Consider the following 17575-nt stretch of genomic DNA (forward strand, 5'->3'; position numbering starts at 1 on the left):
CAGGCCCCTACCGCAACACATGCTCTCTGTTATGGAGAACACGCTTTGCCCCACTTACATTTCTGCCCCACTTACATATATTTCATAATGGAAGCAAAACTGGCATACACATGGTTCCAAAATGGTCACCCATTCATGTCCTGACAAGACTCAGAGATGCTGAGAATTATAGGGATAGAACCACCTAAATTGTATAGAAATTTATCCATGTATGAGACTACAGGGGCAAGAATGTTACTTGCCCAAAAATGGAAAGAAGAAGAAATTCCAGTGAATGGATACAAAAACTTATGGAATATGCAGCAATGGTGAAACTTACCGGAAGAATAAGAAATCAAGATAGCAAACTTTTTATAAAAGAATGGAAATGGTTTATTGAATATTTACAGATAAACTGTAAACAGATAAAAACACTGCCAGGATTATTGAAATAACCTGAAGCTACATAAGAGTATATATTTAAAGAAGATGAATAAATGAGTAAGCTAAGTTAATTTGGATATGCAGAAGATATTAAAAATAAATTTAAGGAACTGTGGAAAGAGGGGGAAGGAAGTCAAGTTTTGAAATGTCAAGATGATTGTAAAATCAGTGAAATGTATATATCTGAAAAGTAATTTTTTTTAATTAAAAAAAGAAGACTCAGAGCTGCTTAGCTTCTGCAAACCACATATGTGTTTAGACCTGTGGCGGATCTACACTCATGGTTTTTAACGTTAAGGAAGGGTTAAGGAATGGTTTTTCATAACGTATATGGACATAGGGCGTCCTACTTTTAGTATTCATAATGCATTATTAAAATGTGACACCAGAGGGTTCAGCAGAGCAACCAGCAACCACCAGCAGGGAAACAGTTTTTTGACTATATAAGAAAACCAAGGTAAAAAAAGCTTAAATTAACAAGTATGACCTGTGACGTTTCAGAACGACATATCTAATATCATTCTAATAACATTAAATAGGTCAGTGTCGATTCAGCCCTGCTGTTTCCATTCACTGCTCTTTGTGAGTTGTTTTTGTGGTAGTCTGCTATGATATGCAATAGTTTAACCTCACAAACCTTCCTGGAATTTACAACGAAGGGCAGTATATAAATACATGTAAGATGCACATGTAAAGGTATGCTTGTAACATGCTGCATGCTGCCCCTAACTGCTTGTGGAGGAGGGGGGACTTAAGAAAAAGGGTTCTCAAAGTGCCCCAAATGTTTTTTTTTATTTCCCAGTGCATTTCGTAAACCAGAAATTCCTTTTTTTGGTGGCAATCTTGCTTATTAACAACCTGCAAAAATATAGGGAGAAATTCAACATGGCACTAAAACAAGCGTTCTGCTTGCTTTCCCAACATAATAATCTACCCTTTGTGTTAAGTTGTGGGTGAACATATCAGACGACACAGCGATTCTTCAAACAGCTCTTGTTTATTCACAGGCCAGAACAGAACTGAACTGAAGGGTTCAATCAGCCTGCTTATATAGAGCTCCAGTACAACGTTACTGTAACATCTTTCTAAAACTATCCAATCACTGACCGTCACTTTCGAACCTTCATTTTCTTTTTTTCTTTTTTAAATATTTTTTATTAAGGATTTTCTTGTTTTACAGAAGTGTAGTGCCTCGTATTTTTTCTTCTTCCATGTAACATTTTTACAAATCCGTTTCATTTGTTGAGGCATTAGGGGGAGAAGAAAAAAGAAAGAAAAAAGAAAGGGGGGTGGAGAGAGGGAGGATGGATGGGGGTGGGGTCGGGTGGCGGTGTTTCTATTATGTTTAATGTATGTAGAGTTTGGTGTCAGCGTTGCTTTTCATAACTATCTACAGTATCCCCCTGCTGGCCCAGGGTGAGAACTTGAGTACATAACACTTTGCTTCCCTCGTATGCTGCTCTGGGAGGTTCTCCTGACCCCTCCAGGGTTGATTTGGGGAGCATGTGGGAGAGGAGAAAGGGGAAAGCTCCCTTCTCTCAGCAGGAAACCTTGAGCGGGCTCCCAATATCAGAACTGTTTAGTAGTAACCTACCCTTTAGAAGAGTAGCTTCATTTTTTTTTTTTTTGACAAATGCAACCTCCTTTCCACCTCAATTTGTTGGAGGCATAGCCCAGCAGAAGCACTGAAATTCCTAGAAAAAGGTGACGTCTGATGAGGAAATTACTCAGGAACACAGAATGGCTAGAGGGGTTGCCTAGACAGATTAAGTTAAGTTAGTATCCATTTATCTGCTACGCTATTGAGAGAGGAGAAGAGAGGGGCGTGATGACTATCACATTTGTCATTTTGGATGGATCCATTTTTGTGTAACCCTCTGTCAGAGTGAAAGTATCAGCCTATGTACCATTGTCTTGAACTGAGGTAACATTTAACTATGTTCCATATGGAGACCGCTTTTATTATTTATTTCTTCTTTCTGTTTATATATTTTACTGCTTACCATTTTTTTGCAAAATCTCAATAAAAGCAATTCTTTTTAAAAAGAGAGAGAGTGATGCTGTTTAAAAATGTGCATTTAAAAAGTAACATTTAGCCTCAGTTACTTCTAGACTTGTTTTATATATGTATATATCCATGTACTCAAGTTCATGGTTATGATATTACATTTCAGAGCTATAAAAATGTGGACGCACAGCCGTGAAAAAGAAATTGAAATGCAGCTCCTTGATTCATTTCTATAATTAAAAACAAAACGAGGCAAAACATAAGATTAGCCTCATCCGCATATGTCTCTCCTACATAAATACATTTTAAAATGGTAATAGGAAGAAATTAATTTCTGGTTAGAAAAATATATTATGAATATTGTGCTCTCATATTGCATGATCACATCCCACACAGATGCTCAGAGGACACAACAGCAGAAGCAGACTTTGGTAATACTTGATAGGACAGAGCCCTGAGCGAAGCCAAAGTTTGGTGCCCCCAAATGAATATTCTCAATGATGGATCTTCTCAATTTTGTGCTCTGCTAGGCTCAATGTTCTGTGTGGGGTAACTGCCAACATTACCCTAAATCTGGCGCTGACAACTGAGCAGATGTAGCCCTCTAGATGTTGCTGAACTACAACTCCCAACATCTTTGGCCATGCTTGTTAGGGAGTTGTAGTGCAACAGAGTCTTACCCACACCTGCAACAGAGCAGGTAAAGGTAAAAGGTAAAGGACCCCTGGACGGTTAAGTCCAGTCAAAGGCGACTATGGGGTTGCAGTGCTCATCTTGCTTTCAGGCTGAGAGAGCCAGCGTTTGTCCACAGACAGCTTTCCGGGTCACGTGGCCAGCATGACTAAACTGCTTCTGGTGCAATGGGACACCATGATGGAAACCAGAGTGCACGGAAATGCTGTTTACCTTCCTGCTGCAGCAGTACCTATTTATCTACTTGCACTGGTGTGCTTTCGAACTGCTAGGTTGGCAGGAGCTGGGACACAGCAACGGGAGTTCTCTCCATCACACAGATTCGAACCGCTGACCTTCTGATCGGCAAGCCCAAGAGCTTCAGTGGTTTAAACCACAGTTCCACCCACGTCCTTGAAGCTGTAACCAAGGTTTGCTCTAGGATTTACAATTTGTGGTTTGTTTGGAGAGTGACAAAGCATGAGCCTGGGTTTCAATGGCATGCTAAGTCAAGCCATCACTTGGCGTACATCCATGGAACAGGAGGAAGACTGGAGGCAGAATGCAGTTGCCACAGTCTTGTCTCTGGGATCCCTCAAGCTTGAACACTCATACTAAGCCATAGTTTGGCTTAGCGTTACATGTGAACCAGCTCAACAACAATCATATTAAAACAGGACAGGTTACGGCTGATAAATGTCCCTTGGGTATTTGAGCTTCAAGATTATTTCCCTGTTTTATGCAATATGTAAGGTGTAGTAGAGTTTCAGGTGCATGTGTGCATTATAGATACCTGCTCTTCTCGATAGAATCTGAATAAAACTCTAGAGTTATCCAGCAATAACAGAATAATGCATGTAGTATAGACAGGACTGTATCTTACGTTGCCTATGCACAGTTTGGAGATAAAGTACTTTGCAGTCCGCGAATGAGAAAAAGAAATCTAACTCAGAAGCCCAACAGTGACTAGATTAGGTTTTCCTCTCAAATTGAGATGTGGATTAAGTTAGTGGAAATCAATATTTCTGGGAACGTGAAAATGAGATAACCCTACGGAGAAAAGTCATACTTCTAAAAAGCAATTTAGGGATAAGAAAAATGGAAGATTGTTCTGAAAGTAAAAAATAAAGAAATGGGGAGCTGGGGGTGGAGAATCAAAGCTATTACTGGTTATGCCAACAACTTTTAAAAGTACTTTTTATTGTGTTATACAGAGAAAAGATTAGACCCAAGGTACTGTGCTGCTTGTAGAATGCATTAATTTCAGAGAGAAGTGATGGCTGTATTTCTGAGGCCAAAAAAAAGTCACTATAGCCTCAAACAGTCAGCAAACCAATTAAGCATTTGAATTTACTCAATTGACTTGCATGAGGCAGGGGAACATTTGTGAAACCTGAGATCACTGAAATCAGGAATAGTCTCATTTCTTCAGTGGGAGTAAAGAACACTTAACTTGTATACATTTTCAAGGTTATTTAACTTCTCAGGTCATAAATAAGATAGAAATGAATTTGCTGGATTCAGAGACTTAGGAGAGCTGGCTTACATACTATGGCTGCTAGGAAGTCCCCTGTCCCCCCGCCAGAGCTTGCCAGAACTGAGTTCTGGCGCCTCTCAGGTGGGCACCATTGCCATTATAAGAGAACACAGGAGGCATTCATGGTGAGTTCTGGCACCTCTTTTTCTAGATAGCGCTGGCTGCCAGTATGAATGGCATCTCTGCAAATTATTCACTGCCACCATTGCCACCTTAGCAGGGCTTTTTTTATATAGGAAAAAAAAGGTGCCATTGCTCTCCGTGAAGTTGTTACAGTAACTGCCACACTTTTAAGATTTTTTCTTTTTTTAAAAAGGTGCCGGTACACATTTCTAACTCCAGAAATGTGCATTCAACTTCCAGAACAATGTAAGCAAAAAAAGAAAAGGGGCTTGACCCAAATCTAAATTTAAACAGTGGGGAAGTCAAAGGCAGGGGGCGGGGGGTATGAAACAGGAGTAACATAGAAGGGAATTGCAAGAGCATTGAACGTCTCATGACAAAATGCTCTATTGCAGATATGGGATGCGGGTGGCACTGTGGTCTAAACCACTGAGCCACTTGAACTTGTCAATAAGGTCAGCGGTTCGAATCCCTGTGATGGGGTGAGCTCCCGTTGCTCTGTCCCAGCTCCTGCCAACCTAGCATGGCGGGAAGGTAAATGGTGTTTCCATGCGCTCTGGCTTCTATCACAGTGTCCCATTGCACCAGAAGCAGTTTAGTCATGCTGGCCACATGACCCGGAAAGCTGTCTGTGGTCAAACGCTGGCTCCCTCGGCCTGAAAGCGAGGTGAGTGCTGCAACCCCATAGTGGCCTTTGACTGGACTTAACCGTCCAGGGGTCCTTTCCTTTTCCCTTTTTTACAGCTCCTGGTTTGAATGGAGCAAGACAAGGCATGAACAGACCCTCCAAGTGTGCCTATTTTCCAGGGACAGTCCTGGATTTACAGAAGCCATCCCGGTTTCTCAATTGATCAAGGAATGTCCCTAAGGAAACCATTTATGGAGGAGAGAATCTTGTCCCCCAATCCAAGGAGATATATGACTATACAACCTTTAGAAGGCAGCCCTGTATAGGGAAGTTTTTTTTAACATTTAATGTTTTATTATATTTTTATAGATGTTGGAAGCTGGCAACCTAGTCAGATATGCAGGGTATAAATAATAAAATTATTATTATTATTATTATTATTATTATTATTATTATTATTATTATTGAATAGGGCATCCCTATTTTCATCAGAGAAATGTTGGAGGGTATGCATGAGCATAGCTGTCAACTTTTCCCTTTTCTTGCGAGGAGTCCTATTCAGAATAAGGGAATTTTGCTTAAAAAAAAAGGGAAAACATTGACAGCTGTGTGCAAGAGCCTCAGTTTGGATTGCATGATAAGCCAAAGCATGGTTTAGCTTACAGCAGTGCAGGAGGAGGGGGAAGGAAGGAAGGAAGGAAGGAAGGAAGGAAGGAAGGAAGGGCAAAGTGACTGTGATCTGGCTTGTTCCCACTAAGCTATAGCTTGGCTTAGCAATATGTGCGAATCAGGTCATTGTTGCAGCATGTATCACAATCCTGTTGTATATTTGCTTAATTAAGTTTGCATTGATTTGCAGGCATAACAACACGTAAGCAGTACTAAACACAGTTTATATGATCAGTCTCATGGGGCTTTTTCAGATCAGGAAGTGTGGGCAACGGGGGGGGGGGAGACTGAGGAGATGCTTACTGAAAAGAAAAGTTCATCCACCATCCTCGGCCACCTTGCAACAAACAATAAGGTCAGGTCAAAATCCTTCTGCCACAGACAATCTAAAGAAATTCTCAAGCAACTTGAGAATGAAGCAGAAAGATGGAAGCCTCTTTTGTCAAAGAAGGAAATCATCTGTAATAAGGGATGATGTTATAGGATTGGGGGCCTTATTATTATTATTATTATTATTATTATTATTATTATTATTATTCTACTAGAAATCTGAAGGGACAAGAAATTAATCAATTTCTACCATCAGGAACAGAATGCAGTTGTAGTCCAACTAAGGCCTGAATATCCGCTGTCTATCTATCTATCTATCTAATCACACAATTCGATTTCAGGGAATCTAAAGTCCTTTATGCTCAATGAGGGTGCACCTATGCATTACAAAACAACAATAACAACCCATAAGGCTGTCTGGCATTGCTACTCCCTCTTCTAACACATCATTCAAGGCAACTTATCTTTGCCCTGATCATTTTCATTTTCATATTCATTTATTCAGCTCTATCACTCAGTGATGTCAGATCAACAAATGAATTGAATTAGGCATCATAGAGAAGATGGAACCCAATATCTGACTCTGCCCCATTTGTGTTACATGCAGTTTTGACCACACTTGCTTTATTGCACCATTTGACCAAGCTATGACAATCCGACGTGTTATTTTACCCAAATTGTCAGAGATAGAGCTGCTCATTGAAGGTGACGTCCAGTTACTCTTGACTGGTAATTGCATGAGATTTCTGAACAAAGGGAACATTGGGGAAATGTAATGAGGAGAATAATAGGAGCAAAAAACCAAAAAGAACCTCCTGCTACAATTTAGTGCATTTAATTAGCCACAGAGAGGGATGCAATTCTGTAATGGAAAATTGCTAGCTCTTTTCACTTCTGTACTTAACTGCTGGGCCAGTTCAGCAAATTAAGTGTTTAGACACCCAGGTAGGAGATACAGATGGGGGGAAATGAATGGTTTTGCTAGTATGGAAGAAAGATAGAAAGGATTGTCCCATTCTAAAACACTGCTGGGCTTAGCACAAAAAATGGGTATACAGTGGTACCTCAGGTTACATACGCTTCAGGTTATATACACTTCAGGTTACAGACTCCGCTAACCTAGAAATATTACCTCGGGTTAAGAACTTTGCTTCAGGATGAGAACATGGCGGCAGCAGGAGGCCCCATTAGCTAAAGTAGTGCTTCAGGTTAAGAACAGTTTCAGGTTAAGAATGGACCTCCGGAACGAATTAAGTACGTAACCAGAGGTACCACTGTACTGTAAGCGTAAATGCATAGAGGGTTTCTAGCACATTTGAGAGCCATGTGGATCCTTGTTTATGGCAGAGGAAAAGGCTGAACAGAATGAACTTTTAGTAACTACTGTTTGTTTGGTATTCTACATTTTCCCAACTGGGCTGGTACATGATGATTGCACATGTTATTACACATCACTTAGGCAAAGCACTGTGTAAATATGATAATCGCTGCCACCTGGTTTTCTTGCTTTGTAAGTGCCCAATTACAGGATTAGGGTTGCTTACATGGATGGGAAGCCAACTAAGTGATATTCTGGAACAGGAAGTAACCTGAAGCTAAATGAACAAAATCCTGGAAGGTGTTTATGCCTTCACAGATGTATTCATCTAGCAGATATGAAAATGTTAAGCTACTGCCCCAATCACCGTATAAGAATAGTTGATTTACTTATTAGAGCTGGTAGATACTTCAAATGATTTTATACTCATTTGATGATACTCCACTTGAAATGAAATTTATTGTTACGAAGTTACGCAGTGATTAAAAATTGTTGCTATTTCAATTAGCATAGAATTTTGGGTTCTGAAAATCATCATAAACCGCATCGGTGCTGCAATGCAGATAAATCAAGCTGGGACGTTTCCACTGCAGAAACAGGGACAGATCCTGCAGAGGGATTTTCAGGAGACATGCCAAAAGAAGAATACAATAAAGGGGGTGGGGAGAGAAACTTTTGGAAAATTCCTTTGTTGTTTTCAGAACTTTGTGTGCTACAAAGTAGTTGCTAACCTCAGAATGTGAACTGGTTTCATTGAAATGCATGATGTTCTGTTTGCCCTGATGTTTGTGAGTTTTAGCTGTGCTGTTTGCTTATTAGCATTTGTTGTTGTTTAGTCGTTTAGTCGTGTCCGACTCTTTGTGACCCCATGGACCAGAGCACGCCAGGCACTCCTGTCTTCCACTGCCTCCCGCAGTTTGGTCAAACTCATGCTGGTAGCTTCGAGAACACTATGCAACCATCTCATCCTCCGTCATCCCCTTCTCCTTGTGCCCTCCATCTTTCCCAACATCAGGGTCTTTTCCAGGGAGTCTTCTCTTCTCATGAGGTGGCCAAAGTATTAGAGCCTCAGCTTCACGATCTGTCCTTCCAGTGAGCACTCAGGGCTGATTTCCTTAAGAATGGATACGTTTGATCTTCTTGCAGTCCATGGGACTCTCAAGAGTCTCCTCCAGCACCATAATTCAAAAGCATCAATTCTTCGGCGATCAGCCTTCTTTATGGTCCAGCTTTCACTTCCATACATCACTACTGGGAAAACTATAGCTTTTACTATACGGACCTTTGTTGGCAAGGTGATGTCTCTACTTTTTTTTATTAGCATTTATAAACTGCTTAATGTTTCAAAAATCTCTGAACAAAACAAAATCATAAACCCTCAGCGATATAAAACACATGAAAACACATGGAAGTGAATAAAACAGAAAACCAGAGAATTCAAACATATCAAATAGAGTTGGCCCATCAGTGAGGCATGATGAAGCCATTTGCCTTGGGTGGCAGATCCATCCCCTGCCCCTGTGCCCCTCCTAGCCCAGTCAGGGCTTTGCCCATGCTGCTGCCACAGCTCGGTTGCCCTCACTGCTGCACCCACATTGCTGCTGTTGCATTGTGATGGTACCGCAGGGGCAGATGAGGATGTTGTTGCAGTGGCAGGGCTAGCAGCATCATATGCGCAATGGTGGGAGGAGGGGCTGGACAGGAAGGAACCATAGATCTGCAGTGGGGGCATCATGGAAGTGGAGTCAGTGGCGTTTTGCCCACAGTGGCAGAATGTCTTAGGCCAGCCCTGGGTTCAATCTTCTGAACCACAGGATTCACTTAAGTTGTGCTACAATTATGAATCAGGATGTTTAGTTGTAGCTCCATATCTCCCGTGGATTTTACTGTTTGGTGGCAGGGGACTTGCAAACACGTGCAACCCTGATACAATTTATGTGCTGCCTCCTAGAAGTTGTTTTAAAGTTGTAAAGGTAAGGTAAAGGACCCCTGGATGGCTAAGTTCAGTCAAAAGTGACTATGGGGTGTCCACAGACAGCATGAGTAGACCACTTCTGGCACAACGCAACACCATGATGGAAGCCAGAGCACATGGAAACGCTGTTTACCTTCCCGCCAGAGCGGTACCTATTTATCTACTTGCACTGGTGTGCTTTCGAACTGCTAGGTTGGCAGGAGCTGGGACAGAGCAACAGGAGCTCACCTCATTGCAAGGATTCGAACCACTGACCTTCAGATCAGCAAGCCCAAGAGGCTCAGTGGTTTAGGCTGGGACCTTAGGTTGAAGGGTAAGTAAGTAAATAAATTGCCACTACTAGTAGTAGTAATAGTAATACAATGCCCATCATCCATGACCATGGATGGGTATTAAGGGAGCTGTAGTTCAAAACATCTGGCGGGAGCCACATTTTCTCTCCCTGCCTTGGATTAATAAAGTGCTTTCTGTGGGTTCTGTCCTGGAAATGTCAAGCTGAACTGATAATGAGTTGGTTAGCAAGGTGGGTGGGTCTTTAGGACCACTATTTTAGGAAACACCAACAATTACTGCATATATTGAGTATAATGGGTAGACCAGAGATGTGGAACCTGAGGCACTCTAGATGTTGTCAGATCACAACCTCCATCAGCCCTTACCACCGCCCATGTTGGTTGGGGCTGATAATCCAATAACATTCAGAGAGCCACAGGCTTCCCATCCCTGGTATAGACCAATATTATTGGAAGAGGTAGGTCTTCTGGGAACCTCTGTATTCTGTACAAAAGCTATCATTCAGCGGATGCTTAATTTTTTAAAACAGCACTAGCTGCAAAGAGTGAAGAATCTAATAATATGTACTGTACACAAACATCTTTTTAAAATTATGCTTCCCACCAAAACTCAGCAGAGCCTTTTTGAAGCTTTGAGGTAGTTGAGAGACAGCATGTGTACAAAAGATCCTAAATATCAGTTACCTAAATTTTGTGCATTCTTTCATCTTAATTCCAATGTGAAAGTCTCTTCATTAATCTCAGCGGGTGCTTGTCGGGCTTTGAGTACACAGCAGGGACCACATGTTCCTGGAAAAAAGCCAGCCTTCCCCATTTCCTTTGCTTGACAAAGTGCCTTGTAAGAATATAGTGTGATGCACACAGAGCAGTCTCAGCTTAACAAAATATTATCCTTAGACGCATATATTTCTGAAGAGATGCTGAGTGTTCCAGACATCAGAGGTACAAAAGTTACAAGCTCTTTATGACAATGCTATTTCACTTTTTCTCATCTTGAATAAATAACAGTGTGTGCACATTTATGCTGTAGCACAGAAGGATACCATAGCCCACTTTGAAATATTAAGTGGTATATAGTTTTAAATAAACTACTAAATAGAGCTGGATAAAGTGCAGGAAAGGATAGCTAACAAACATTATTATGGGGCTGGCACAACTTCCCTACAAGAAAAATCCAAAGAATTCTTGGTTTGAAAAGAGATGGCTAATGAGAATAATAATAGAATGGTGGCTTTCTAAATTTATTTGGATAAGTCTGGGATGCTTGAAATCTTATCTTTTTAAGCTTTATCAGTAGTTCCTCAGTGAGACTATACTTTACAGTGGTACCTCTGGTTACGAACTTACCGTATTTTTCGCTCTATAACACACTCCCAACCATAACACACACATAGTTTTTAGAGGGGAAAAAATATTCTAAACGAAACAGTGGATGTATGATTTTTGTGGTTCATGCTGTGGCCACAGACATGTGATCTGATGGTGAGTTTGGAGTAGCCCAATGCAAAAGTCCTGAGGATCCATGTGGATCCGTGCTTTGTAACCACGTTTTTGCACCACTGCGGCCCCAGGCAACAGTGGGTGCGTGATTTTTTTGGTGCAAGCTGTAGCCATGGACATGCTATGTGATCTGATGGTGAATTTGGGGTGACCCAGTGCAAAAATCCTGAGGATCCGTGTGGATCCGTGCTTTGTAACCATGTTTTAAGTGGGGAGGGAAGGAAAAGCACTCAAGGGACAAATAACACATGTGGGGTGGGTGGAGAAGGATGCTGTTAATAATGCAGAAGAGAGGTATAAGAGGAGAAGGCTCTTATAAGAGGAGTGGGGAGGAGAGAGAGACAGAGAGCCTGCTTGCGAAAAACTTTGCTGCTATTTAGCGAGTGGGGAGGAGAGAGAGACAGAGAGCCTGCTTGCGAAAAACTTTGCTGCTATTTAGCGAGTGGGGAGGAGAGAGAGACAGAGAGCCTGCTTGCGAAAAACTTTGCTGCTATTTAGCGAGTGGGGAGGAGAGAGAGACAGAGAGCCGGCTTGAAAAAACTTTGCTGCTATTTAGCGAGTGGGGAGGAGAGAGAGACAGAGAGCTGGCTTGAAAAAACATTGCTGCTATTTAGCGAGTGGGGAGGAGAGAGAGACAGAGAGCCTGCTTGAAAAATCTTTGCTGCTATTTAGCAAGTGGGGAGGAGAGAGAGACCGAGAGCCTGCTTGAAAAAACGTTGCTGCTATTTAGCGAGTGGGGAGGAGAGAGAGACCGAGAGCCTGCTTGAAAAAACGTTGCTGCTATTTAGCGAGTGGGGAGGAGAGAGAGACTGAGAGCCTGCTTGAAAAATCTTTGCTGCTATTTAGCGAGTGGGGAGGAGAGAGAGACAGAGAGCCTGCTTGCTTTAAAGGAGCCAACCGGACAGGAGCCTCTTACACTCATGTAAGCGGCTCCTCTCCTCTCCTCTCCCGCTTTGCTCCTTTAAAGCAGGCTTCCTCAACCTTGGGCCTCCAGATGTTTTTGGCCTACAACTCCCATGATCCCTAGCTAGCAGGACCAGTGGCCAGGAATGATGGGAACTGTAGTCTCAAAACATCTGGAGGCCCAAGGTTGAGGAAGCCTGCTTTAAAGCAAGTAGGCTCTCTGTCTCTCTCTCCTCCACACTCAGCGGCTCTTCTCCCGCTTTGCTGTTTCAAAGCGAGCCACGGAGGAGGGAAGGAAGGGGAACCATGGATCCTCTGCTCACGACTGCAGCAGATCCTCCCGCCATCCATAGGCATTCGCTCCATAACACGCACAGACATTTCCCCTTACTTTCTAGGAGGAAAAAAAGTGAGTGTTATGGTGCGAAAAATACGGTAATTCGTTCCGGAGGTCCGTTCTTAACCTGAAACCGTTCTTAACCTGAGGTACCACTAGGCTAATGGGGCCTCCTGCTGCTGCCACCGCGCAATTTCTCTTCTCATCCTGAAGCAAAGTTCTTAACTGAGGTACTACTTCCAGGTTAGCGGAGTCTGCAACCAGAAGTGTTTGTAACCTGAGGTGTTTGTAACCCGAGGTGTTTATAACCCGAGGTACCACTGTACTTATTTGTAAACTACCCTGGCAATATTTAAGGATAGTAAATATATCCACTGCATAAGAAGTAATCAGTAAAGCTTCCCTGAGAGATGTACACAAGGTGGTAAATCTATGTCTGGACTCTATACAAAATAATTCCCCACACACCAGGGGAAAGAGTTCTGGAGTGGCCTACCTGATATATTAGTTCTCTCTGTGCAGAGATTTATCTGTTTAATTTTGTATATAGGAGCATTCAGCCATGTGAACACTCACCTGTAGCTTGACGTGGTATAATCCAGACACAAGCTTACCACATACCCTACAAGTGTCCCGATTTTTCAGGGACAGTCCTGGAATTACAAAAGCCATTCCAGCTTCTGATTTGATCTAGGAATGTTCCTGTTTCCCCTGCTAGTGCTGCTGCCACAGAGCTCAGGGAGGAGGAGGAGGACGAGACACCTGTGCCAAGCTGATGGCAGTGGCAAATGGGCACCCCGTTGCCTCTCCATCAGAGGTGGAGATAGCTGCTCCGGCACCTGGAGTGGTGCACATTCTGTGCACCTGGGGGTGGTGGGGCTAGCCACCCACAGGGGTGGGGCAAGCGGCGAGTGCCCCAAGGGGTGCCATGAGTGGCAAGCATCCCAGGGGGGTACCGCGAGTGTCCCAGGGGATTGCCACCAGCTGTGAGCATCCCAGGGGGGTGCCAGAAGTGGTGAACATCTCAGGGGGTGCTGCCCATGGTGAGTGTCCCAAGGGGGCAGGGCAGCAATGACACCCCCCCCGGGATGACACCCAGGGCGGACTGCACCCACCACATCCCCTTCTTCCGCCAGTGCTCTCCATAGCTGCTGCTGCTGCTGTTGCCAGTCTCCTCCCTGGGGCAGCTCATAGTCGCTGCTAGAGAGCGGGAGAGGAGGTGAGAGGCTGCCACTGCCAAGGCCCAACCCCATGTGATGTGCCAGCTTTGAGGGGGAGGCAGAGGGCAGGGCCGTCCTGGGCGGGAATACACAGGGAGCAGAGTGGAAAGGGAAATGATTAAAAGCCCACATTTGGGGATCAAACCTTGTTGAAATGAATTGAAACACCAAATGCATAAACAAGACAAAATGGAATTATAGGTGATCAGATGTCAAAATGATGTGGGCAGACTGGAAATGTCCATCCCTACTGACCAAAGTGGATTATCACCAGTATCCCAGACATACCTGCAAATTTGATGTGGAACTTGTTTTCAGGCTTCAGTATCTGAACGTACAGAGGACAGTTTGGTGCAAAATCTTTGACAGCCCAAGCTCTTAAAATAGTCTGATGATCCTAGGATGAAACAGAAGACGCCATGTAAGACAAACGTGTTTTCTAAAGCTCAAAATGGGAAATAATAATAATAATGGGATTTATCACGTTGGTTGAACTAACAGGTCATTGTTATTATGTTTTAAGAGAACCTTCTTGTTGGGACATATATGTTGGGAATTATCACTCCAGATTTCATACTTTTATTTATTTAGTGTAATGAAAAGGGAATTCCCATGGCTGTCACACCAACAATCAATTATAATAAAAATCACAGGTAGATGCTATTGTCAAGAATAACACAAAGTGAGTGAGACTCGCAGGCTTCTCTCTCGGATAATTTTAATATAAATCAGTTGACCAAATAAAGATTTAGGAACATTTCCTGGCTCACTTAGGGTTCCAAATAAATTTGGGGAACAGGTCAAGGTATCCTGGGCCTTGCAACTTCCCTCAGCTACTAATGTTTAGCATTGACATATGGTAAGAATGAGGAACTTGTGATCCTCCAGATGTTGTTGGACTACAACTTCCATCAGTCTCGGCCAGTATAGTCAATGGCATAGGATTATGGGAGTTGTAGTCTGGCAACATCAAGAGAGCCACAGGTAATGTAACAATTACTGTTACATGAACACATTAAAGTAATAAACAGGATTATTATCCCCTCACTGTAATGGAAAGGCAAGACTGAGACTGAGTCAATACAGACTCACATAAGGGCATGTAGTAAATGTTTGAATGAGGCAAAAATTGAGTTGGGAGAACTGCTGGCTTGTACAGTTTCCACTATTTGCTGGTACACCAGCTCTAAATATAAAATAATTGTGTTATTATGGATACTAGCATTGAAATTGAATGCCTGATAAGTGTCCATGACTGCTACACAACCACCATACAAGCAGAATCTCACCCGTGATGGAGGACATAGTTTCACAGTATAATTGTTTCTCTGCAATGATAGGGGAAAACCACTGATTCTCTAATGCAGCTAATGTAGAACTGCACCACCATATATGAAATATCCTCCTCAGTTGTAATTCTTAATTGATCCTATCCAATATTAAAAGGGCATGAAAGAAACAGAAAATTCAAGAAAACCCTTATTGGACAAAGCGAATAATTTGTCATATATTTGAGATTAATATTTTGCCTATCATCTCTGCACATCTATCAATGACCACATGTGATCCCGAGGCAATGTTTGTAATCTGAGGAAAAATGTCTGTGGTGTAGGAACATATAGGGAAGAGAGAGTTTTCTTCAAAAATAAACAATCAATTGTGAAGCTGCTCTTGCTATTTAAATATAGTAGAAAACTCAATAATCCCAGGCATTTGTAGGGGTTCTCTTAGAGATTGCCCTTAAACATCCTCCTTTCTCCTTATAAGATTGGAAATCCATGCTTAACAAGCGCTCAGCTCAGATTTACATGCATATCATTCTGTTAGAAGAGTGAGCAGCTGTACCTAGTCTTGGCCCTCTGTTGAAATACAATAGGATCACTTCCGGGTTAGCGCCATCAGCTAATGGCGGATTCCCTCCGAGCTCCGGAGGGAATCGGCTCCGCAGGATCGGGTCTTGCCGCTGCGGCGACGCGGGGACCCTCAGAAATCACAGGCGCTGAAGCCTGTGAACTTGGTGACTCGGCGGGCACCATTTGCGCCCCCGACCCGCAAAGGAGCCTTTTTAAAGGCTTCGGAACGGGGGACGGGGTGAGCGGCGCGGTGCTGAGAGTCGACTGCTTCTCCTGCGGAGTGAAGCCGCATGCCATGGTCGGAGAGCGCTGACTTCTTCTTGTGAACAATTGGACTCTAAAAGTAACAACCCATGAGTAATACGGAAATTGGATTTGTAAAGAAAAAAATTTTTTTGAATTAGGCACGATCGGGGAAGGCGCAAACAGGAAGTCCGTCTCCCCATCTTATAAATAATCTAAAGCAAGGACTAGCTAACTAAGGTCGAGAGAATTTCTTCTTCTTTATTGGGTAAAAGACATTAATTTCACGATTTGGCAGTATAAGTAATTTCACTGGAGGATAAGAGCTAATTTTGAGAGCTGAAGTGCCACCCCCCCGGACCCGGGAGTGATCCGTGAGAGAGCCTGTTGAGGAGATATAGAAGAGTTTGACAGCTGTCAAATTAGCTGTCAAGAAGGAAAAAGAGAACTTTGTTTCTGCTATCTCTGCTGGATATATTTGCTACAATTTGGTTATATTTTGTTGAAAACAAGGAAGAACTGATACAAACTAACTTGATTTTTGGATTTGAACTGGAAGGAAGATAAAGTAACCAAAATCCCTCTAGAGGGGATTTTGGGACATTACAAGAATGGCTGAAGGAGGAAAAATTCAAGCTAAATTGGACAGAGTGTTTCTTCTCTTGGGAAAGTTACAAGGCCAAATTGATATTTTGGCTACAAATGTTGCAACTCTGGACTTAACAGTAAACAAATCCATTGAATTTGATAAGGACTTGACTCATGAAGTCCATGCAGCTGGACAAGAAGAGAAACTTGAAAGATTTGAGAGTGTGGAGAAAGAGATATATGTTGTTTCTGAGGAAAAGGAAGGAGGAGATGTAATGTTGCAGATGACGAAGGAGAGCCAGAGGCCTGACATGATGGCTACAAAGGAAAATAAGTACTGGATGATGAAAATCTGTTTTGAATTGAAGATTGAAGAATGGAGAGATCTCCTTATGTGGAGATCTGAAGACCTATGGATTACAAATTTGATTAAGGTGAAAGTTGGAGCTTTTGGGACATTTGGACTTAAAAGGAGTAAGAAACAAGATTCAGGCTCCACTTTTAAGTATGGAGGTCTGGCTGGAAGAAATATGGACCCTATCGGGACAGAGCTTCTCCGAGATCTGGTGTTTAATATTAAGGACTACCAAAAAAACCGGCAGAGAGGAATTGAGAGAGAATTAAGAGCCTCGGACATGAGGTCTCCAGGCTGATAGTAGACTAAGACTGATGGACATTTGTTGGGGATTGAAACCGGGAAAGGGTGGGGTGGGGTTTGGGAATCCATAGGGTGCAGAATAATAATCTGTTTTTTTATTTTGTTTTGTTATTAGTATGAAAATTGGGGAATTCGTGGAAGGGAATTTGGGTCGACTTTAGAAAAAAGTTTTAAGAATGAGCACTGATGTTTAAATACTGATGTTTATAAGTTAAAATTGGTTTTTTTTAAATGAATTAAATATAAAAAGGTCAAAAATTGGGGACAAGAACTTGTTGAATTAACAATTTGAATTGG

The 17575-nt window shown here is 42.4% G+C and overlaps 1 protein-coding gene across 8 annotated transcripts in view; it reads right to left on the reverse strand.

The window, feature by feature from the left end:
- Positions 1-17575, reverse strand: part of KCNT2 (potassium sodium-activated channel subfamily T member 2) — a 222285-nt gene that overhangs the window by 54500 nt on the left and 150210 nt on the right. For all 8 annotated transcript variants that reach the window (XM_053391460.1, XM_053391459.1, XM_053391457.1 and 5 more), the window contains one exon: positions 14225-14333. In XM_053391460.1, the coding sequence (XP_053247435.1) occupies positions 14225-14333 (109 nt within the window). The remainder of the gene's footprint in view (positions 1-14224; positions 14334-17575) is intronic.

The sequence above is a fragment of the Podarcis raffonei genome, chromosome 6 (genome assembly GCF_027172205.1).
Source record: "Podarcis raffonei isolate rPodRaf1 chromosome 6, rPodRaf1.pri, whole genome shotgun sequence".
NCBI lineage: Eukaryota > Metazoa > Chordata > Lepidosauria > Squamata > Lacertidae > Podarcis > Podarcis raffonei.